The sequence below is a fragment of the Dama dama genome, chromosome 20 (assembly GCF_033118175.1).
Source record: "Dama dama isolate Ldn47 chromosome 20, ASM3311817v1, whole genome shotgun sequence".
Classification (NCBI taxonomy): Eukaryota; Metazoa; Chordata; class Mammalia; order Artiodactyla; family Cervidae; genus Dama; species Dama dama.
The window spans coordinates 36202337-36228041 of NC_083700.1; the positions used below are offsets into that span (position 1 = coordinate 36202337).

Genomic DNA, 25705 nt, shown 5'->3' on the forward strand with positions numbered 1-25705 from the left:
AATAGATAAGGCAGGGCCTGACTTTGCCAAGGGACCCAGGCAGGACTCTTCCCTTTTGTGGGACATAATTCATTCACTAGTTAAAGGGGAGACAGGAACATTTATGATCTATTATTTTCCTGCATTGTCAGAAAATTTCCTTTATGTGTGACTCTGTACAGCTTCTTTGTGAATATGTTGAAGGCTTGTGAAGGGCAAAAGAAGGTGGGAAGTGTGAAGGCTAATTGTGATACAGCAATAATAGTGGAATCTCATATTATTTTATTTCTACACAACTACACAACAATTATGACGTTTTTCTCTTGTACTTCTTCTCTTTTTCTTCTCCAAACTGCATCAGACAGTTACTACTCTGTGAGTGTCTGGGTATTTACAAGAACGTGTTTGGAGGTACATACTGGACAATGATAATGTGGTCACTCTGGGAAGATTGGTGCTTTCATGCCCTCATGGTGATTATATGCTTTAAATTCTGTGTGCTTATCATGTGAACCATCAGGAAAATTTGCTAAGTGGGCTTTATTCTGTCTATGGAACTCTAATGATGATCAAGTAATACTCAAAAGTAGTGTAATTAGTTTAATTATAAATGAAGGCATTGCTTACATTCAAAATCTCAATAAAGAAATGAAGTTAATAGTCTGTGCTGATTCAGAAGAAAATATCATCTCGCAAAGTCAAAGAAATTATCTGTGAAGCCTTGATCAAAAAGCACAGATAGTGTGTGATCAAGAATCTTGATTACTCCTCATTTTTTAGTGAGGAAGGCTTTTTGATATTAAAAGCACAAGAAGCCAGAGCATTATTATGTAGAGAATTGATTGATTACTTTAATCAATGACTTCTTCAAAGGCAATTCTGAGATATGACTGGGGAAACTGAAGTGAGCCAACTGGCCGTTAGTGGTCAGCACTGCTCCGTGGGAAGGATGTGTGTGCATCTTTACAATCAGACCTCAGAGAGACTTTCTGGGGAGAATTGTGGCTCGTGTAAGGATCGGATGAGTAGAGTTTAATAAAATTCTGCTTTGGAGTGATTTGTTTATCTTCTGTGAGCAATTTCTTCTTCTTCTTTTTTTTTAATAGATTGATTTATTTATCTGTTGGTGTATTCCTCTACTGCTTTTTCTCATCTGAACCAAAAGCACTTTGCAAATATCAGAGCTCAGATTTTAAAAAGATCATTGATTTTTTTTTTTCCAACCGCCCTGAAGGTAGTCTGTCACACATCATCATTTATTTCTGAGAGAGGGATATTGATAGCATAATATTAAAATCTTTCATTTGAGAATTTTTTTTGTTTTGTCCAGCAATAACCTAAATTCACAGGAGTTTTGTATTTGCCTTCATCTATCAGAATTGCTATTTAAAAGTACATAATTCTCAGGATAATATAGTTATCTTGTTGCTTGATATAAGGAAAAGGAATGGTGTGTCAATAGAAACTGTCATTGACTGAATACATTCCTGTATGATAATTAGACAGTTGAAGCAGGCTCTGAGGAGCTGTTGAAATCTGCCCAGTAGGACCAGCGTTCTTAAAGTTTGGTCTGGTCAGTCAACCCTGAGGATCTTGTCAACCTCTTCCAGTCTTCCTCCTGTGCTTTTCTTCACTTTATGTTGTTTACTTAGTTTACTTTTCACCAGCTGAGCTCAAGAAAAGCTCAGTTTAGGTATCAGCAGTCTTTGACTGAGAAAAACATTTGTGAGTTTAAGACACTGCCCAATGATGCCACCACTAATGTGGAAGCAAGAGGAGAGAAAATATGGCAAAGTCTTGATCACATCTCTTAAGCTACCGTTAGCCTCTTAACTGGTCTCCCAGTTTCTAGCACAGCCTCTGAAGTGCCCAGTGGGCTTTGCAAGGGTAACCTTTGTACCTTGCCCATTTCCAACGTAGCATGCTTTTCTACTGTTGGAATTACCTTTCATTTGATTCCTGTTTTCACTCTAACGTCGTCGTCTTAGCTTAGGTCTTCAGATTCTTCTACTGAAGGTGTCTCTCTGCCTTTGGTCTCACCCTCTCCACCGCCTGGATGCTGGTTTTCTTTCTAATGTGCAGATAACGTAATCTGGTTGTCTACGTACAGTCCTTTAGTGGTCTCTCAATGCCCACAAAATAAGATCAGATTCCTGGAGAAGGCACAGATGGGGCATCTGCAGTCTGGCTCATGCCCAGGTTCAGCCTCCTTTTTGACCATATCCAGTGCTGCAACCAGGCTGAGTTCCAGGGAGCTGCCAGAACATGCTCAGCTCCTTTGTTCCTCTGGGCCTTTGATCACAGTGTTCTTTACTGGCCTGGGACCTATTTCCTCCTGAGCTCTGCCAGGGGACCCCTTTTCATCTTTCAAGACTCAGATCTAAGGCAGTTGCTCTCTTTTCATGCCCTCTCTCATCCCAACCTGTACTAGGGTTAACTAATCTCTCCTTTATTCTCCACCATATCTTGTGCCTTTGGGGAATGCTTTATTAGTTCTGCTTCTTTTAATGCCTTTATCTCCATCCTAGTTTGAAAGGACCTTTAGGCCAGGGGCCATACACCTTTTTTTTTTTTTTTTTTTACCTTACATAGTTCTTTGAATACATTAAGCATTTAATAAATAGTTGTTGAATAAAAGAATGATTGGATCATCCGAGTAAAAATAAAAGAGTAAGTTCCCCATGATTTTAGATAAAGGACAAATCATGTAAGGCTTCTGTGATCAGGGAAAGTCTTAAAAGGTGAGGACCAAGTTATAGCGGTAGACAGTGTTTGGAGTGGAGGGAAGAAATAAGGATATTCACGACCAGGAAGGATGGTTTAGAACTGAGACTGATGTGAGATAGCTTCCTTTGAGCTTATGATGGGACAGTACTTCTAGAGATGTTATTTTCTGATGTAAGATATTTCAGTCGACCTACGTGGTGATTTTTAAATCCTTTAGTGTTGGGTAGTTTTTATAAGCCAAATCAGAACTCAGCCCGTTAGTAGTTTCATGAGCTTGACTAAGTTCTTTAACTTTTCTGAATCTCAATTAGGAAATCATAAAATGGTAAATACTGTTACTTTATTTAACTATTACAATAAACACTTCACAGTGTTGGGAGTATAGTTGGTTTACAATGTTGTGTTACTTTCTGTTGTATAGCAAAGTGATTCAGTTATATATATATGTGTGTGTGTGTAATGTTAAAAACTAAAGAAGATATATACAAATATATTTATCTTCTTTTTTAATATATTCCTTTCCACTATGGTTTATCCATAAACATCATGATGCCACAAACAGAAAGATGGAAAAATGGGACACATGACCCCAAATTCTTTTAGGGATGGGAAAGGAATAAGCCCCTCTCTGTAAAGAGTCTGCCTGCAGTACAGGAGACCTGGGTTTGATCCCTGGGTTGGGAAGATCCCCTGGAGAAGGAAATGGCAAAGCACTCCAGTATCCTTGACTGGAAAATCCCATGGACAGAGGAGCCTGGTGGGCTGCAGTCCACGGGTTGCAGAGTCAGATACGACTGAGCAACTTCACCGTATAGCATGACTGATAACAGTGTTTAATTGTACCAGTGTACCCTCATGTTCAAGGGAGAGTTAGGTCTACTAAATTGTAGGCTGGCCTGCCAAGCTGCTTGGTGCCCTGTGTGGTCTAACAAAACTTTGGCTTGCAAACTGGAAACATTACCCTGAAACCACTTGCGATACTGAATGCCTCCTGGGAACTGGCATGGGATATGGGGTAGGGTGGTAAAAATGCAGACGTTCCCTGGTTGGAACTCTGAGCTAAGGGGATTTGGTGTGACTACAAGCCTAAGCTGAGGGCTGTGCCCTGCTGAAAACACCTAATACACTGGTGCTTCCTTTCTAATTGTGATCCCAGGGATGGGCCACATGCAAATTCCCCAGAGACCAAGACTCCTAAAATTTGTCTCTTATGTTGAACTGAAAGTCATACAAATGAGAAGTTGGAAGTGTTAACTTTGGAAGTCACTGGACAACATTTAAATCATGACACTTTTCTCATTAGGTGACTCTCAAAAAGTTATTTAAGCTCTCTGAACCTGTTTCATAATCTACAAATGGAGTTAATAGTGCTTATTTCATAGAGTTGTTGTGACTTTAAATGAGAAAATATAGCCATCATGATGCTCCAGATCCTAAGAGGTTGCTGATGCTGATAGTTTGATTTTTCCTCCCAGATGAACACAGGCCAGGGTTCTGGCTCAAGGTGGCATACAGTGGCTGAGAGCCTGATTGGTTATTTCCCACAGGTTTTCGTGCATGAGGCTAAAAGGCAATCTCTGGGAGTATAAAGAAACCAAAACCAAGTTAACTCTCTCACTGAGCTGGCAGTCTGTGGAGGGATCAGGCCCAAAGGGAGGATCTAGGTGTAAACCAATACAAGCAGGAGGGGTCCAAATGGAGGATGGTGGCACACAGTGAAGACTGACTTGCAGGCTGAGCTGAGGGCTGCAGCATTTTTATAGGGTGCTCACCTCTGCCAGTCTGTGTGGGGAGAGAACCCTGAAGGGCATAGACACAAGTCTGAGTTGGAGGGGATGGCAGTAATTTGGGCCCATGATGCTTGTGGCTGGGAGTCGAGGCAAGGCCCACTGGGGGAAGTCTACGGGAAGAAATTGTGTGTGATGCTTCTGTGAACCTTGGATCTTCACCCAGTGTTGGGGCTTGGAGGGCTCTTTTGGCTTATGCAGGTCCTCTTTCATCCTCAAAGCAACCCTAAGTTTTAGGGTTTAACTGTATTTTTATTACACATTGTCCAGAGCATAGTAGCCCCCAAATGTTTTTTTGTTTGTTTGTTTTTTTGACATTGAATCCATTTGCTAAAGTGTCTTGATATTTTTCGGAGGGTGGTTATATCTTTCTTTTTTCGAGCTAGACCAGCACATTCATTTATTTCCAGCCAGTGAGACTGTTCCAATTTTTGTTTGGGAAGTAGCCACTTGAGTTTTACTGTTCTGTGTGCTTTGGGCCTCATTTGGGAGTTTAAATTATTTTACAATGGATAGGGATTGTAGGACTGAGAATCCCAAATCACAGGACAATTTGAAGTCCATTGACAAGGATAGTCAGAAAGGTGTGCTTTGCAGAATATTTTACTCTAGTTTCTCTAATGTAATTAGTTTTGAAGGAAAAAAAAAACCACCATTCAACAGAAAGTTAGGAATCGAGGATTAATCTAATACTTCACAGCGGAGAGAATGAGGCTGGGTTCAGACTACCCTGCATATTCTCAGCACACCTGAAAACAGCAACAGGCTATCTCAAAACCCCTTTTCACTGTCATTTCTTGTAGATACCCAGATAGTAATCTCAGGGTAGGATTTGTTTTTTTTTTTTTTTTTCAGAAACATTTGGGAAACACCACCACCAAACTGGGGTTTCCCAGGTGGTGCCTAGTGATAAAGAACCCGCCTGCCAGTGCAGGAGACACAAGAAATGCAAGTTTGATCCCTAGGTCGGGAAGATCCCCCGGAGGACATCATGGCAAACCCCTCCAGGATTCTTGCCTGGAGAATCCCATAGACAGAGGAGCCTGGTGGGCTTGGATTTATGGGGTTGCAGAGTCAGACATGATTGAAGTGACTTAGCACACGTGTGCACACATATATACACCACCAAACTACTTAGAGACATAGAACAGGTTGCATAAGCAGTAGCCCTCAGCTGCTCCGTGGCTGGGTGACGCTGAGAATTAGCTTGAGGTTCCTGCTTTATTTATGTAGTTTGATGTCAGGCTCAGACTTCAGTAGGTGCTGCATGAGGGCTCAGTAGTTGTGGCTCCTGGGTTCTAGAGCACAGCCTCAATATTTGTGGTGCCCCGGCTTAGTTGCTTTGTGGCGTGTGGGATCTTCCCAGATCAGGGATCAAACTCATGTCTCCTGCACTAGCAGGCAGATTCTTTACCGCTGAGCCACAGGGAAGCCCCTTGATCAAGTTCTTCCTTGCTTCACAAGTCAGTTTGTCTGAGTCTTTCTCTACAACCTTATGGCAAGCTTGGAGACGGTGTGTGTCTTCGTAACCTGTGTGTCCCGCAGGCCTAGAATATTACCAACCACTTAAAAAAAAAATCTCTTCTAGTTGTCTGTTATGTCACAGTAATGTTAATAATCTTCTTCTTTAATAGGTGTATTTAATGTTTTAGAGTCCTTTTGTTGAATAATGGTTTTGATAAAGATAGTAGCCTCAATTCATGCAAAATTTATACTGAAGTCCTGCTCAATTTATGCTGAACTTCCACACATGGAGTTTATTGTAAAACAGAAACTTTGTATGCAGAGGATGGATTAAAAAATTTTTTTAATATACAATCATCATAGAATTTGTAGGGCAAGTTCTTGTGATACCTTTTCAATTTCCTTCTATTGTTTCTGAATACCACTTCATAGCGGTATCATCTCCATCACCATATGTTTCTAAAACATGTTAGTTCAGCAACAGACTTGTATTATCAGACTTAATGTAAAATGTGCTACAAGAACTTAAATTTACTGTGCCCACCAGCATTCTTAATAGATGTTATCTTGAATCTTTTATTATGTTATAGACCTACGGGACCAGAGAATGAGAAAATCCTAATTCCTAGGGCCTATCCCTTACATGGAATAGCTAACAGTGGGAGATGCTTGGCTGTTCTCCTTTCTCTCTGTCTCTCCCCCTCTCCTTCTCCCCCTCCCCCAAGAGTATAAACAACCTATTTTTATGGAAAAATTGAAGTAAGGCAAGGCAATCCAAATTAACTGCAGGTACACGATTGTAAGTGAAGTGAAGTCGCTCAGTCGTGTTCAACTCTTTGTGACCCCATGGACTGTAGCCTACCAGGCTCTTCCATCCATGGGATTTTCCAGGCAAGAGTATTGGAGTGGGTTGCCGTTTCCATGTTTGTAGGGGTCACATAAATTTACTGTTGTGTGCCCAGTGTTAAAAAGTGCCTGGCATGTCATAGGTATTCAGTTAATTTGTTGACTATATGAACAAATAAGTTTTAATGCTTATTAACTGTCTATAACAAGAAGAGCTTTATTCCCCTTGATTCAGGATATGGTGATGGGTAGGATCATCATTTTTTTGTTCTATCTTTGTGAGACCTCAGGGTTTTCTGCTGTATCTTTGTTACTTATGACAATACTAACACTAATAGTAGATGTAGCCTCTAGCATTTAAATAATGCTTTTCACTATTTAATAAGTAAAATTTAGTAAGATGTACATACCTGCGCTTTCACTTTATTTTCAGAACAAAGCTGAGTTTTCAATGAAACAAGGTCCAACAAATGGCGACCCTCTTCCTTCTCCCACTCCTGCACCATGGCCTTCCTTCTGTAACAGGGATGATAGATAGAGTTCTTTGATTGGTGAGGAGACTAAAAATAGAAAGAGGTGTTATGTGCCATAAGCCACATATCAAGTTTATAACAAAGACAAAATTATATGTAGTCTGACATTTTTCCCACTTTAAATTTATTATGGATTTAACTGACTTTATATTTCATTCAATAATTTCTTTGAGATGTCACAGAAATTCAGTGATGGATGCATATTTAAAATTATTATAAAATCAACATTGAATGAAATAAAGAAGTGCTATTTATATTAGATAAGAAAATACTATTTTTCAGAGCCAAGCATTATCTTATTTTTATTGGTATTTTGAAAGTATTTATCCATTTCCCTAGAAAAGACTGTATGTGATTTGGAATACAAAGAATAAGATTTGGATGTGATTTATAAATCTCTTTTTTTGTTTTTGTTACTTTTCTGAATCCTTAGGAGTAGGTGAAGATGTTCCTTCTGGACTCTGCTTTTTTTTACATTGTTTTTTGAAGGATCTGTTTTTCTTTTTCTTTTTTTTCCCCCTTTTCAAATAGCCAGAAGTGTCATTAGTATGGTACCATGTTGTGAGGACAAATTGTTAAAAAAAACAGGTAAAGATTTATAATAGTTATTGAAAGATTGTATGAATAATGTCTTTTGTATTTATCCATTACCTATTTTGTGGAGTTAATTTCACATTGTAGACTATTTTAAAAATAAAATTTGGATTTTATTCTGAATTTTTTTCATGTTAACAAAGGGAAAAAACACTGTTTAATGAGATTTTTAAAGTTATATCTTATAGGAAAGCCTGAATTTGAGGTAAAAAAAGGATTGATCTTATTTTGATTTTTGGCTAAGACTTTACTTGGTTGAAGTATGCTTATTCAAAACTGGAGACCTCAGAAAGTGCTTGAAACTTGGTTTAAAAAAAAACCACACACAACCTGGATGCACTACTGGAACATTCTTGAGTGTTTAATGGGTGATTTTAAGGGTGAACGAGACACTTCATCTCATGAGATGCTATGTCCAGGGAGATGATGGATATTTCCTGCTTGTGGGGGATGGTGTTTCTATTTCACACAACTCTATAGTCTTTTTTGAACTCTGGGATTTGTGTATTTTATATCCGACCTGTCTTTATTCCTCATGGAGAATTGATTTATGTAAACAAGTATCAATTAAGATAACGGCCTTTCATCTATTTTAGACATTTCTTCCAAATGATGAGGACTGTTACCCCTCCAGTTCTAGTATTTGAATATTCAGCATAAATGTTTGTTTTATCTACAGATAATTTTTATGTTCGGAGTTATTAACTCAAATTTGAAAGATATTTGGTTAACCACAGTTGGTATCTGACTTTAGGGGAGGTGATGGCTGTTAAGTGATGATACACAGATAGAATAGGTCCTGAAAGGCCCCCTGTAAAATTGCTTCTACTGAGCAGTATTTCTGCATTATGCCCGTGACTCATTTCAGGGAAGGCTAAAAGGAGCAGGTATACAACTGTATTTATAATGGTGTTATTGAAGACATTGTCTATTCATCTCAAACAGTGTCCCTTTTATAAAAACATATCAGAGAAATTTTTCTTACACTTTGGTGCCAGGAAAATTTATACAATCATCTTTCAAGAGATTCTGCTTTCCTCTTTGGTTGCTAGGAAAAATAGAACTAGTCTTGTAACATGTTTAACAATTAATCAATTATATTTTGGGATACATGTGTATACTAACTTTATTTTACTTTCGATACTCCACTAAACACTGACACATTTGTTGAATGCCTGTTTATGTTAGGCAGTGCACATAATGCCAGAGTACAATGATAAGCACAATCTGACATAGCCCCAGCCCCAAGGAGCTTAAAAATGTTTGCGGGGGTGGGGGGGGGGGTGGGGGGGGGTGGGGGTTGGGCAGAGATAAGCGGTAATCAACTAATCATACGAAGAAATGTAAAAACGGAAATTGTTACAAGTACAATGAAGGAACATTACATGATGCTATAGGACTCTATTTTGGTTCTAATTCCTCTTTTCCTATATGTGTTATATTGTTTTTTTATGGTAACAGATCCATACATACAGATACACACACATATGTACATGTACACTGTTTCTAGAATACATCTGTGCTTATGTTTTCTTGTGAAAATGCTTCTCTAAAATGATTAAATGGCTATTTTTCCATTATTTGAAAGTATCACAATATATTTACCTAGTACCTTATCATTAGGCATTGCTTGTTAACAGTTTTTATTGTAAAAAATAATATTGCTTTAATTTTCTCTCTTTTTTTTAAACCAAACTTTTCTCATGGGCTCTATTTTAGCCAAAAACAGAACAAACAAACAAAAAATAGAATCCTTTGTAATTAATCAAAGATAAAAGATCTTACTGACAGAGGTTAGAGCAGGAAGAAATGTACCGTAGTTCAACTAGCTTTTCTTGTGCCCACAGCTGTAACTCGCTTCACCTGTGTGGGGCAGCATCTTGCCTATTCCAGGACCTTCCAGTCATGCTGCAGTTCTAGCCTTCTATACTTGGGGCTACCTTCCATGCTGAAGCGCTAATAGTTTGTGTGCGCCTATTCATGGGAGTGTTTAAAAATGATGAGTTCTGTTGGTTCTTAGAGTAAATGCAGCATCAGAAAGATCACGTCCCTAAGAGGGGAGAACAAGGCAATCAGTGTCCAGGAATGATGGTTTCCAAGCAATGTATCTGCTGTAGCCTTCCCATGTTCTAGAACATCCATCACTCTACATTTACTCTTGAGGCTGAGCCGTTTGTCACAGGCTTGTCAATGAATTGTTTTTCTTTATGAATTCCTTGTTCATATTCTTTGTCAAGTTTTCTATGGATCAGTTTATCATTGTATTATCATTCATTTGTAATGGCCTCCTTTGTATCAAGAATATTTTCATATATGCTGAAAGCATTTAATTCAATTCAGTTCGTCTTTACTTTTCAATTGTCTTGTGATATTTTTAGCATAGTGATTAAACACACAGGCTTTGAGACAAATCTCAGAATCAGATTCTGTTCACTGACTTATTACCTGTGTATTTGAGTCAGGTTGCTTAACCTGTTTTAAAGCTTGTATGGGCTGTTGTGGTTGATGTTCTTTTTGTCTCTGGAAAGAGTAGATGGAATAAATTGGACAATGTGTGTTCATTGTAAAGTATTTAGATAACACAGATATTCTAAAATTTAAAAAATCATTTATAATTCCTAATGCCTCTCTTTATTTATATTTTCACATATGTATGTTAGTGAGCAGTTATGTCTTAATCATGATTCTAGATATATCTGGTATCAAGTTGTTTTCCTTTAATATATTGCAGATATCTTTCTTGGTTAATATTTATGTCCACTTTATAATTTCTAATTGTTGTGTAATATTCCATCTATAGATATGCTATAATTTACCTATTTCATTATTTTTCATTAAATCAATGCCAATTTTAATTATTAAATATGTTCTAGGGAGCCCTTCATGATTATTTCTAATAAGCAGAATTTTATGTCAGAAGATTAATACATCTGTAAGTTTTCAGATATTTCTGTAGCTTCATGCATGATGGGTGTTATCTTTTTTCTTTTTCTTTTTTCTCTTTTGCCAGTTTGATACGTGAAATGATATCTTACTTAAACTTGCATTTCTTTTGGTCACTAGTAGCTTAAACATGTTTCATGTATTTGATTGTTTTAATTTCTTTTAAAATAAATCTTCCTGTTAATCTCTTTGCTAATTTTTCAATTGGAATATTCATTTTTTTCTTATAGGTTTCAAGGGCTCTTACATATTGCAAGGATGTTAATCTTTTATCATTCAAATTATAAATATTTACTTGCTTTTTCTTTTAATTTTTGTTGTTGTTTACTCAAGGAAAAGTTTTGAGTTTTACAAATAAATCCTGCCATCTTTATTTTCTACCTTTAAAGAATCTGTAAGTAGTCATCAATATTTTCTTCAGGTACTTTTTTTTTTTTTTGCTTAGAACAAATTTCAGGTTTCTCTCTAAATTTTACGTTAAAATATAGACTTACAGATATACTTGACACTTAAATAAGCTCCATGAGGGCAGCTCACTATGTTACTATTTCTTATTGCTGACTGTATTCACAGCCCATCACAGGCATATAATGCACATTTATCAAATAAATAATATAACTCTTGAATTGCCTAAACTTTATTTCATTATAAAATGGGTGATAGAAATGTCTTTCCTTAACATTTTTAAAAACCTGTAAATATATTTTCTGAAACATATTTATAATGTTAGTTTTTCTCTGTCTGGAACATTCTTCTTTTTCCTTTTCATCATCTGAACTCTCCATCACCTTTAGATGTCAGCTCAAGCATTGCTTCTGTAAGAAAGCCCTCTGTGATAATCTTTTGACAAGGTCACACACATTCCAAGTTGTAAGTTTTCCTAACACTGTTTTTCTCTGTGGCACTTGTTATTCTTGATGTTTCACAGTTGTTTGTAGAGTTATTTAGTTATTTCTTTTCCCCAAACAGGCAGAGACTTTACTCTTTTTTACTTACCATTGTATCCCACCACCTGGTATCAGATTCTAAGTTTTATTTATTTATTTGTTTTGAATAGACAAATAAATGAACAGCCTGCTACAAAAATTGCATACTGAGTTTCTGCACGTGCATGATTGCCTTGAAGACTTTATTATTGATCTTTCTGTTCTGTTATCAGTCCCTTACAGATTTAATAACAGCTTTAAAAATTTTTAATATCTCTTAGGGGATGATGGCTTTCCACATAACCTCTAAAATAATTCATTTTAGTTTTGAAACTTTCCCAACTAGTCTCACACATTTATTCTTCCAGTTGAATTTTATAATCATTTGTCAAGTTCAGAAAATTCTCATTGTATATTTGTGTTTGTGTGTGTATCAATGTGTTATTTTGAGAGAAAGGAATTGTTTTAAATTTATAAATTAACTTGAGGAAAGTGTATTTATAATAAAATATGCAAGGTTCTTATTCAGGAATTTGGTATGTAGCTTTTATTTACTTGAATTTTTTTAATTTCCCTCAGTTAATTTTTAAATTTTATTCATCCAGAGCCTGAACATTTTATGCTGTGATTTTTCTTAGACATTTTTGTTCAGGAAAGCTTTAACATGGCAGGCTTGAGTTTGATATCTTTTAAAGGGTTTGCTTTCAGGCTTAGACCTTGACTGGCATCTGGAAACTTTTGAAATGTTTTTGGGTTTTGAAATGTTCCCTGTCCCTGTGGTGCTAAGTGGTAAGGTTATTTGGTTTGTCAGAGGTACTGAATTTCATTGTGCCAGGCTGCCTAAACTTCTTTTAAAGAAACAATCCATGTGGTTTGTGATGAGCACCTACTTTCCTTCAGGGAATTTTTAGTGATTGTGATTGACTTTGCTGGCATTCAGTTCCTGTGGGACCAGCCCCCCAAAATCCTTGAACTATGAGACTTGAGGAATTTTGGCAGGTAAAAACACTACACCCTTTACTGCATTTTACTGGTGGACAACACTGGAATCTTTTTTTCAGATACCATCTAGTATGTCTTTTTCTCTTATTAGTGTCATTAGATTTGAGTTTCTTCTCTTGGCTTTTCCTAGTAGTCTGAATAATATCACCTCCAAATGATAATTCTGTGTATTTTTTTTTACAATATTTATCGCTCATGTTTATTATTTTTGTCATATTGATCAGATCTTCTAGACTAGTGTTGAGTAGTACAGTTGACTTCAGGAACCTTTAGTGATTGTGATAGCATTTTGCATATGTTTTCAATTGTCTTAGTGTAATATTCTTTATTGTGTTATGAAATTATCCCTTAACATCTAGTTTAGCATCTGGCTAACATAGAGTTTCATAAGAAGCTCATGATACATTTTATTAAAGCCTTTTTTTGACATCCATTGAGATGGTCTATTGCTTTTTCAGTTCTTTATTAATCAGAGAAATTGTTTTATATATATGTTATATAATTTTTTAAAATTTAGAAAACATAGTAAATTATTGCCTTTAATAATTTAATTTACTTAAATGTATTAAATTATAAATAAATCTCTTAATTAATTAATTAAATAATAGAGGTTAATAGAATGATGCAATATGTCATCTTGTGATGTTAGAAAATAAAATAATTTGGTAGAATAATGGAATAATTAAGATTGTTCAGCATTTTCTTATAGGACATTTACAGTGTAATTTATGCCTGGCATTTATTTATCAAAATGTGTATTTTCTGAATTTCAGCAATATTGCCACATGTAGCTAAGTTTGTATATATTTTTACTTTTCTGTGCATTTTTGGTACACAGAAATGCCTGCTACATTCAGACAAGTATTTTTCAAAGTATTAACTTATATTTCCAGCTCTCTTGCTCAACTTTTATTTATTTATTTTTTTCAACATTTAATACAGTATGATAAAATAATCTATTTTGTGTTTTACATAACTGTCACAGTGCCTGTAATGGTGATTTTTTTTTATTTTTCATTTGGAGACAGTACCCAGATGCTAACTGAATACTTGATCTGGTAATACTGACAAGGCATGAGAGAGAATGATGTGATAAGATGATTCTCATCTTCTTCTCTAATTACTCAAGATCATTGTAAACTATTTCATTTTGCCATATTTACTTCCTGTGTTCTAAAACTAGATTACTAAAAGGTAATAGTTTATAGTTAAAATTGAGAAAAATATTGTTTAAATATATAAAATTTTAAAATAAGAGCTGGCTGTATTACTAATTCTATAGTAATAGCTAGCTGCATTACTAATATATTACTACTTCTGCCTCACTGAGTACACCAAACCTCTGACTGTGTGGATCACAACACACTGTGGAAAATCCTTCAAGAGATGGGAATACCAGACCACCCTACTTGCCTCCTGAGAAATCTGTGTGCAGGTCAAGAAGCAACTGTTAGAACCGGACATGGAACAACAGACTGGTTCCTAATTGGGAAAGGGATATGTCAAGGCTGTATATTGTCACCCTGCTTATTTAACTTCTCTGCAGAGTACATCATGCGAAATGACTGGCTGGATGAACCACAAGCTGGACTCAAGATTGCTGGGAGAAATATCAATAACCTCAGATATGCAGAGGACACCACCCTAATGGCAGAAAGCAAAGAGGAACTAAGGAGTCTCTTGATGAAAGTGAATGAAGAAAGTGAAAAAGCTACTTAAAACTCACCATTCAGAAAACTAAGATCATGGCATCTGGTCCCATCACTTCAGGGAAAATAGATGGGGAAACTATGGAAACAGTGACAGACTTTATTTTGGGGGGCTCCAAAATCACTGCAGATGGTGACTGCAGCCGTGAAATTAAAAGACGCTTACTCCCTGTAAGTAAAGCTATGACCAACCTAGACAGCATATTAAAAAGCAAAAAATAAAAAAATAAAAGCAGAGACATTACTTTGCCAACAAAGGTCTGTCTAGTCAAAGCTATGATTTTTCCAGTAGTCATGTATGGATGTGGAAGTTGGACCATAAAAAAAGCTGAGTGCTGAAGAATTGATGCTTTTGAACTGTGGTGTTGGAGAGGACTCTTGCAAGTCCCTTGGATTTCAAGGAGATCCAACCAATCAATCCCAAAGGAAATTAGTCCTGAATATTCTTTGGAAGGACTGATGCTGAAGTTGAAGCTCTAGTACTTTGGCCCCTGATGGGAAGAACTGACTCATTGGAAAAGACCCTGATGCTGGGAAAGATTGAAGGTGGGAGGAGAAGGGGACGACAGGATGAAATGGTTGGATGGCATCACCAGTTCGATGGACATGAGTTTGAGCAAGCGCTGGGAGTTGGTGATGGACAGGAAGCCTGGCGTGATGTAGTCCATGGGGTAACAAAGTATCAGACATGACTGAGTGACTGAACTGAACTGATATTACTAATTCCACTGTCATACTTTTCTACTGAAATATATTTGTATCTGTGAATTGAATTGTAGTTGTTATAAAAAGATTAAATGTTGTTTTCTCACAAAGGAGAGGTTGCAGGTGAATAAACATAAATTATAGCATTTTAAGTGAAATTCAGTTAAGCATTATGTTTTTCTTCAGCTTTATTTTATATGGGAGATAAAATTTTTTGGCATAGTAAAAATGTCTCTATATCTACTGTACTCTGTTCAAATTTCCATCTGACAATGCGGCAAAGGCAGCCTTCTGAAAAGTAAAGTAAATGCTATAGGAAAAGCATATTTTTCTGATTTCCATTGACCATAAATGCCTGGCAGTTCATTTTCCTAGTCGAATGTTTGGTAACTGTAAAGGGGAGACAAGTTAAAAAGGAGAAGCCAAGCCCCCTGCTTTCAAGCACCCATAGGCCAGCAGGAAGATGGACCTGCAGAGAAGCAATTTTTATGCTATGTGGTGATTTCTTTTAGGGGTTGCACAAAATTAGTGAAAGCCTAGGTGGTTCATATTAAGTTGGCTTAGGGATGTCAAGGAAAATATTATGGAGGCTGATAAATTTGAACTTTAGTATTGCTTCTATTCCCTCCTTTGGTAATTGGCCCCAATAATCCTATCTACCACCTGAGATATGCAGATGATACCACTTTAATGTCAGAAAATGAAGAGGAACTAAAGAGCCTCCTGAGGAGGGTCAAAGAAGAAAGTGTAAAAGCTGGTTTGAAACTCAACGTTGAAACTAGAACACTTTCTAACACCATACACAAAAATAAACTCAAAATGGATTAAAGATCTAAATGTAAGACCAGAAACTATAAAACTCCTAGAGGAGAACATAGGCAAAACACTCTCCGACATAAATCACAGCAAGATCCTCTATGACCCACCTCCCAGAATATTGGAAATAAAAGCGAAACTAAACAAATGGGACCTAATGAAACTTAAAAGCTTTTGCACTACAAAGGAAACTATAAGTAAGGTGAAAAGACAGCCCTCAGATTGGGAGAAAATAATAGCAAATGAAGAAACAGACAAAGGATTAATCTCAAAAATATACAAGCAACTCCTGCAGCTCAATTCCAGAAAAATAAATGACCCAATCAAAAAATGGGCCAAAGAACTAAATAGACATTTCTCCAAAGAAGACATACAGATGGCTAACAAACACATGAAAAGATGCTCAACATCACTCATTATTAGAGAAATGCAAATCAAAACCACAATGAGGTACCATTACACGCCAGTCAGGATGGCTGCTATCCAAAAGTCTACAAGCAATAAATGCTGGAGAGGGTGTGGAGAAAAGGGAACCCTCTTACACTGTTGGTGGGAATGCAAACTAGTACAGCCACTATGGAAAACAGTGTGGAGATTTCTTAAAAAACTGGACATAGAACTGCCATATGACCCAGCAATCCCACTTCTGGGCATACACACTGAAGAAACCAGATCTGAAAGAGACACGTGCACCCCAATGTTCATCGCAGCACTGTTTATAATAGCCAGGACATGGAAGCAACCTAGATGCCCATCAGCAGATGAATGGATAAGGAAGCTGTGGTACATATACACCATGGAATATTACTCAGCCATTAAAAAGAATTCATTTGAACCAGTCCTAATGAGATGGATGAAGCTGGAGCCCCTTATACAGAGTGAAGTAAGCCAGAAAGATAAAGAACATTACAGCATACTAACACATATATATATATGGAATTTAGAAAGATGGTAACGATAACCCTATATGCAGAACAGAAAAAGAGACACGGAAATACAAAACAGACTTTTGAACTCTGTGGGAGAATGTGAGGGTGGGATATTTCAAAAGAACAGCATGTATACTATCTATGGTGAAACAGATCACCAGCCCAGGTGGGATGCATGAGACAAGTGCTCGGGCCTGGTGCACTGGGAGGACCCAGAGGAATCGGGTGGAGAGGGAGGTGGGAGGGGGGATCGGGATGGGGAATACGTGTAAATCTATGGCTGATTCATATCAATGTATGACAAAACCCACTGAAATGTTGTGAAGTAATTAGCCTCCAACTAATTAAAAAAAAAAAAAAAAACTTTTTATGGCTGAAAAAAAAAAATAAAATAAAAACTAAAACCATGACATCCAGTCCCATCACTTCTTGACAAATAGAAGGGGGAAAAGTGGAAGCAGTGACAGATTTTATTTTCTTGGGCTCCAAAATCACTGCAGATGGTGACTTCAGTCATGAAATTAAAAGACACTTGTTCCTTGGAAGGAAAGCCATGACAATCCTAGATAGTGTATTAAAAAGCAGAGACATCACTTTGTGACAAAGCTATGGTTTTTCCAGTAGTCATGTACAGATGTGAGAGTTGTACCTGAAAAAGATTGAGCACTGAAGAATTGATGCTTTTGAATTCTGGTGCTGGAGAAGGCTCTTGAGAATCTCTTGGACTTAGAAACCCGTCAACTCTAAAGGAAATGAACCCTGAATTCACTGAAGAACCAGTGCTGAAGCTGAAGTTCCAATACTTTGGCCACCTGATGCATAGAGCCAACTCAATGGCAAAGACCCTGGTGCTTGGAAGGATTGAAGGCAAAAGGAGAAGGGGACGGCAGAGGATGAGATGGTTGGATGGCATCACCGACTCCATGGACATGAGTGTGAGCAAGCTCTGGGAGATAGTGAGGACAGAGGACCCTGATGTGCTTCAGTTCCTGGAGTCACAAAGAGTTGGACACAATTTAGCAATTGAACAAGAACAGCAGTACTATCTAATGTTACTTTCTAGTGTCTCTGTATTAGATTTCTTCATAGAAACAAAACAAATGGTGTGTGTGTGTGTATGTATGTATGTATGTGTGTATGTGTGTGTGCATATGTATTATATGTCATAAGGAATTGGCTCATGCATGTGGGGAGGTTGGCAAGCCCCAAGATTTCTAGGGTGAGTCAGCAAGCTGGAGACTCAGGAGAGCCAAAAATGTATTGTCCAGTATGACTTCAAAAGCCACCAGCAGAGCTGATGGCATGGGTCTTTCCTATGACCTGAAGACTTGAGACCAAGACAAAGCCGTTGTTTAAGTTTGAGTCTGAAGGCAAAAGTGTCTATGTCCCAGTTCAAAGGTAGTCAGGCAGAAATAATTCTGACTTGCAGGAGGGTCAGCCTTTTTATTTTATTCAGGCCTTTAACTGATTGGATGAGGCCCACTCTCACTAGGGAGGGCAACTGCTTTACGCAGTCTCAGACTTAAGTGTTAATTTTGTCCAAAAATATCTTCACCCAGGATGATGTTTGATCAAAAATTTGGACAACCCATGGACCAGTCAGGTTGAGACATAATATCAACTATTACAATGTCATAGATGGTATCTGTCCATTGTCCTATGAACACTTGATATTCAATTTTGAGTGTTAAATCTTGTTTTCTCTCCAAAATTATGCCACTTTCTCCCTTTCCTTTATCTACAAAACACCACTGACTTTCTCTTATTGTTTAGCCACTAATTGATTTCCCCTTTTTATTTCTTTGATCCTTAATTATAAGTTTTGTTATTTCATGGATATGAGTTTTTCCTTCTCTAACTCAGTGGACATCTTTCTGAGGGTATGACGACTACGCTTTTTCTTTTTTTAGTTCTTTTTCCTTTAAGTAGCAGAATACTTAATATTATAGATAGGAATATTTGTTAATTTATTCAATACTATTAGCTTAATATATATAGATAGGAAACATTGAGCTAAGTCTTGGTAATATAGACATAAATAACATAGAACAAGTTTCTGATTGTTGGAAGCAGATAGTGGTTCCAGTACAAGGTAGTATTGTACTAGAAGACCAAAAAAGTACTTTGAGAATCCAGATGATACTGATAATCACTATCTTAATCATGCGGACCCAAAGAAAATATTCAAAGGAGTCTCATCTTTTAAAATCTGGTCCTAAGTGAGTAACCAGGTAAATTAGCAGTTATGTTAGGGGAAACATTTAGAGTGAATGGATTATAAAACCCAGGATTATAGACAAGAAGAATATGCTTGAGAAATGTGATAAGATCTGCATGTTTATAGTGTATGGCTTGTGAGTGTTTGGGAAAGAAGGGGCAGGTGAGTGGTAGCTAAAGCTAGAGCTTAAAAACTCTTCATGCCATTGCTAGAAGATTTATCTTTATCTCCATAGGCATTAGTAATCAGTAGACATATTCAAAGGAGGGAGTGACATATTATATTTTCATTCTTAAAAGTGATTCTGGAAATAGTAGGAAAGATGGCCTTAAATAGAGAAAGTAGGAGATGGAATAATTAAGAAGGTCATTGTCACAATTTAGTTGGGAGATACTGAGGATTTGAATTAGGAAGTGAGAAGAGAGAATGGAACCTGCATTTTAGAGGAGGTATTTTAAAGGTTGAATCAGTAGAAGTTGGTCATGGTCTCAGGGAAGAAGAAATTGGAGCAGAGGAGAGGTTAAGAGAAAATGAATATGTAGAGAATGTCAGGGAAAGGGAAAAATTCATCATGCCTCTTTGAGTTTCTCTCCTAGAAGGAGTGAGTGGTAATAGATTGAAATCAGAATTTGATTAGAATCAGATGTGTTGCATCAGGATTTCATACTTAACAGCTCAATTGCTGTTATCTATTAAAGATCAGCCCTCCACACAAGGCTTTGTATTTTTTTTTTTTTAAAGAATCAGGTATGTTAGGAAAGGTGAGGGGTTGAGTTTTGTACGTGCTGCATTTTGAGATGCCTGAGGAGTGGTTGAAATGCAGATCTGCAGGATGGGGAGGATTGCCCAGGCTAGGCAAGGTGTATGGTCCTCAACTTGGCTCCCACATGGAGCCAGAGGACAAGATGACAGAGAAGATCAAGAAAGGTTATAGAAGCCCCAAGAGCATCAGTATGCCTTGCTTTATAAATATTTATTGACTGATTAAACAAGGGTAGCCTACTTGTATTAATAATGGGCCCTAAATGAAGCAAAAGAAATGGGATCTGTAAGATTCCACCCAAGTTCTCATAAGTAAACTGTAGTATATCAAAGCAGGTTACTTAAATGGAATCCTTTTTCTATAGCTGTATGACCAGGCAAGTGAGCTGACCTATAACAGGTCCAGTTCTCATCTGCAGTCAGCTCACCCCCATACTTGGTCTTGCTCTATCCACTTTTGCTGCACTGCAAGGAATTCTCTACATAGTAGTCATAGAGATTTTGAGGGGTCAACTAAATGTGATGTCTGGAGAAGGAAATGGCAACCCACTGTAGTATTCTTGCCTGAAGAATCCCCATGGACAGAGGAGCCTGGCGAGCTACAGTTCATAAGGTCACAAAGAGTCAGACACGGCTGAAGTGACTTAGTGAAAATGTGATGTCAGTCCTTGTTGAAGACATCAACTCTTTCCTTGGCCCTGCCAGCCACTCTTACTCACCTCCTACATCCCCTTCTTTTCACCCACTGGTCTCCAGCTCAAGGACTCTTCTTTCTGTTCCTGCTTCAGGGGCTGTCTACATGTAGGTGCTTAATAAGTCTGAAGTGAATGAATCACTCTACCTTATAGGTTTATTATGGGAAGTAAATGTGAAAAAATATATGAAGAGTCAGTTAATGTGCCTGGTGCATTAGAGGTGTGTAATAAATTCTACTTTTGATTGTTTCTGTCCTTGTGTTATCAAATCTATAAACCTGATGCTTCTTTATCCTCTTCTGCTTCAGCCTGCCTTTCCAGCTCTTCCCATTCAGCCAACTTACTGTCTTTGGTTTCTGCATCCCCATGTGTATTGACATCTCTCTTATCTTTAGTTGGTGATTGATATGACTTCATCTAATTCCCTGGACTTTTTGCATATATATCCTTCCCTGAGTAACCCTATTTCTTAATGTGCTTAGATCATTACATATGGATTCCTGGTCCCAAGGACACTGAACATACAACAACCTTCCTGCAGTGAAATTCCTAGGAGAATGGGGACCCTCTAGAGATTCAGTCCCAAGACTACCAAGGGACTCTTTACCACTCATAAAAGCATTATCCTGATCACTTCATTATTATGTGAAATTAGAATCAGCAATTTATAAATTACAGCCAAGACTTATTGAACACTAACTCTGGGCTAGGCAATGTCCTAAGCACTTTGCGTAAGTTACCTTCCTTTCTGAGTTTGATTTTATTAGTATTCCTGTTTTGTACTTATTAACTTGCCCAAGGTCACCCTGTTAGTGATTTGCATGTTAGGATGTAAGCCCAGGTGGTCTGATTTCAGAATCCTGCTTTAAACCATGCTTTTATATTCTATAGTGCCTCAGTAGCAGGGTCATAGAGTTAACTTTTATTCTTTAGTGTTTGATTTAAAATTTTTAAAATAATATGCAGTTAAGTTAAAAACTAGCCCCAAATTTCCAGCTGTTCCTTTCTACCATTCTACCCTACATCTTCAAGTCTCACTTAACTTATGGCAACTACTGTCAACAATATTTTCCATTTTTTTTCTTTATGTAAGATTTTTCTTTTTAATCTTTCAATGTAATCTTGCACTCAGCTTTTGTCTTCTGAAATGTCAGCTTATTCCTAGTTAGTTGGTGAAAATGTTAAATACAAATGGTAAACACACACACACAGCACACACACATAACTTGGGCTGACCCTAAGAGAAAGATGTTCTAGGTAGACTTCTAAAATTAATTAAATTCTTAACCTATTTTGTATCTATTTACTTGAGTTTTTTCCTGAAGGAGACCTACTTGTATTCTGAAACTCCAGGCTGATGAATTCTTCAAGTTTGCCAGAATGAAGTTGCTGTTTGACAGTTCTCTCACTGTGTCACCTTGATGCTCAGAGAGAGATGAACAATGGGCCTTCCTGGCTGAGGAAATGGGTTTCCATGCTCATATCCATGCCTGGCTGTATGGACTTAAGAATCAAATGTTTTTAACAATGTGAAAAGAAGTTTTGTTTCTAGATCATTATCTTTTCTTCAACTTTTCCCTTCCTGAAGAAACAGTCTGTAATTTTTAATCAGCAACACAAAAATGCCTCCATGGAAATGGCCGTCCTTTTCAGCACGCACTGGAGCATTTTCCTAAAAAGTGAGGTCGCCAGAAGCACAGAGCAGAGAAATCCCAGATGGCGCTAATATTTGATTTCATTTTTAGCACGGTTATATTCAGCAGATGGATTGCAAGGCTGACCTTGCTGACACTTCTGCATCACTGCCTGCTACTCCAATTGCCTTTGTGAATGTTTTTTCGTAAGGCTTCTCCTGGTACCTCAGAGATTGATGCCTGGTTGCCCGCCTGCGTTATGCTTCATTATGCCAAGGCTGTGTGTGCTTGAGAGTCGCTGTGTGCTATAAAAAGGGGAAATCCTGGCTCATCTCAAACTTTTCCTACAGTCTCGCGGATCACTTGTAACATCTCAGAGAGCCTCATCTTAGCTTTCTAGGTGTCCCTCTATCTGTATTCATTTTTAATTTATCCTTTCATAATTTTTCTGCTTTCTTTGGTAACATGGACAAATTAAGAATAACGTAAAAAGCCCTCTGGAAATGACTAAACTTAACAGTTTCCCATATACTTATTAACACAAAAGTCTAATTATATGAAGGTGAATACTGTTGAATTCCTCCTTGCACTACAACTTTGGTGGCTCAGTGCACAGACCTGGGTTGGAGTTCCCAGCTCGGCCTTGTCCTTTAATGTAAACTTTTGACGGGGCTTCCCATGTGGTGCTAGTGGTAAAGAACCTGCTTGCCCATGCAGGAGACATAAAAGACATGAGTTCAGTCCTTGGGTTGGAAAGATTCCCTGGAGGAGGGCAAGGCAGCCCACTCCAGTATTCTTACCTGGAGAATCCTATGGGCAGAGGAGCTTGGCAGGCTACAGTCCGTGGAGTCGCAGTGTCACACACGACTGAAGCGACTTAGGATACACACACCCAAGCCTCTATTTCCCTGTTTGTAAACTAGTGAATTGATTAGTGCCTCACAGTTAGGATTGGTGTGAAGGTTAAGTGAGGTGTAATGAGCACATTGTGTTTTACCACAGTATTAGCACAGAGTAAATGCACAGTGAATGTCATTTTGCAGTATGCTTAGTATTTTTTTTTTGCATATGTGTATAATATAAAGAAAATATAAATGATAAAGTAATTTTGTTTACCTTTTATTTAGATTGCCAGAAAACTGGGTTGTTTTTAAGGAGGACATTTTTAATGATCAGACTGATGCTTTGTTTCAATTCTTTTGGGAAATTTGTATTCGCTTTTATAGATCGTTACATAATCCATATACCTACTTTGACAGGAACCCTGTGGAAATGCAGTACCCCTTTCCCCTCCCTCCCGCCCCTTGCAGCTAGTTTCTGTTTTGGTGATGTGGCTAGAGAAAAAAGAAATCATCACACAGCATGAATATCCCTCAGGCTTTGTGTTTTTCCTGGCAGGTTGACCTACCTGGCCAGTCTGTAAAGTTCCCTGGGAACATGCAATTCTGAGCTGGATTCGGTTGCTTCAGTCTTTATATATTGCTGGTTCTCACACAGTCGGATTTTGGTGCATATTTTAATGCAAAGCATTAATGCATTTTATTTTTTATTTTTTTTCCATTTATTTTTATTAGTTGGAGGCTAATTACTTTACAATATTGTAGTGGTTTTTGCCATACATTGACATAAATCAGCCATGGATTTACATGTGTTCCCCATCCGCATTAATGCATTTCAATGCAAAGCATTTGGCTTAGAAAACATTGTGTGTTTAATAGCCTATTTGCCTGAATCACTTCTCTACCCAGTGTAAAATTGATGAACTTAGACTGCTGCTGTGTTGTGAAGCTTTCTTGAGGATGCTACCTTTTTCCTTTTGTCTAGATCCAACATAAGGCCAGACTACGCAGACTCCAACTTCCATGAGTTCAAGATGCACACCTTCAACCGGGTCACATCCTGCAGAGTCTGCCAGATGCTCCTGAGGTCAGTTGGCGTGGTCTTGGTTTTCAGTTTAAAGGAGCTGGTGTAACTGCCAAATGTTTCGGCTTTCCTAGGGTCCCAGGCAGAACGTTTTCTAATGGGTATATTGCCTTACCAGTTTGGATCCATCAGATCATTCCTTGGCCTTGTGCCTGGACCTTTCCTTCAGAACCCAGGAATGTTCTCTCCATTGGCTTTAAGGGGACTCTGCATAGTGCTGTGTTCTCTTGTTCTGCTTCCTGGCGCTAATGGTTTCCTAGAGGCAGAATTTTGCACCTTTTAACCTATCACTGTCTGATTTTCCCTTGCAGGGGAACATTTTTTCAAGGTTATTTATGTGTTAAGTGTGGTGCCAGAGCACACAAAGAATGTTTGGGAAGAGTAGACAATTGCAGCAGAGTTAATTCCGCTGGTAAGTCATGTTTATTGTTGTGATTCGGGTTTTAATGAGAACATAAAACTTGCTCAACATAATTAAGGCCTAATTTACTCTAAATATGTGTTTATTATAACATATCAGCTTTTGAAACTATTGTTTATGAGCACAATTATAAAATGGTTTGAAATTCTTGTGACTTTTATACCTAGCTGGGAGACAGAGGGCTTCAAGAGGGACTCGGGAGGTTCCCTACCACCCGTTTCATTCACCCCCTTCCCCTAAATCTCGCCAACACTATACAAATATAGCTGCATCACACAAGTAGAAAACAAAACAGGAAAAAATGGTTCTTTTTCTGTCTTTGGTTTTTTAATTTCTCCCCTTTTCTCTTAAATATTCATCTCTAAAAGGCTAACGCTGCCAGGAGTAAACATCGCACAGACTAATTCATGAATTAATGAATTGAATACATTGTCATTTTCCAGCCTTTAACAAAGAATGTATATCCTTTGGATTTTGTGTAAATGTTTTCCCCTTGGTTTTTAAAAATAATGCTCCATGATTGTAACCTGAGCCAGTTTCTAAGGCTGTTGGCAATTATGCATTCAGTAGCCTTTTGCCTCTCTCTGCCCCTCTTGGGCTCTTTTCCTTCTCTTTCTTTTCTGGCCTCTTTATTCTTTCTCTTTCTTCTTCTTTCTCTTTGTCCTTTTCCCCTGAGTTTCTCTGTGTTTTATCACTAAGACCTTTCAAAATCAGTAAAACTTTTTGAACAGAAGAAAGGGATCTTTAACAGCTTGAGTTCAAAAGGTAGCTGTGTCAACCTTTGATTTTCCCAAAGGGAAAGGTGGACATTGAATTATTTTGGATAATGTGAAGAAGAGTGAAACAGAATAATAGCTCATTTCAGAGCCAAGTTCAGAAAAATAGGCAGTCGTACGAAACTTGTGAATCCTATTAGAAGACGGAGATCACGGTGCATTCCTCTCATTCGGGTCCTTCCGTAGACGTATTTGCAGGGCTCCTCGAGCCACTCTCGATGCCAGGCTTGGGCAGTGCTTGGAGAAAGAGCCTGGCATTAGTTGAGCACCTGCACTCTGCCTGCTCTGCCTGCTTGGACTGACTCCATCCTCAGAA

General features: G+C 37.7%; 1 protein-coding gene across 2 annotated transcripts in view; it reads left to right on the forward strand.

Annotated features, from left to right (window-relative positions):
- VAV3 (vav guanine nucleotide exchange factor 3) overlaps positions 1–25705 on the forward strand; it is a 414579-nt gene that overhangs the window by 239175 nt on the left and 149699 nt on the right. For both annotated transcript variants that reach the window (XM_061121261.1, XM_061121262.1), the window contains exons 16-17: positions 24094–24195; positions 24504–24604. In XM_061121261.1, the coding sequence (XP_060977244.1) occupies positions 24094–24195; positions 24504–24604 (203 nt within the window). The remainder of the gene's footprint in view (positions 1–24093; positions 24196–24503; positions 24605–25705) is intronic.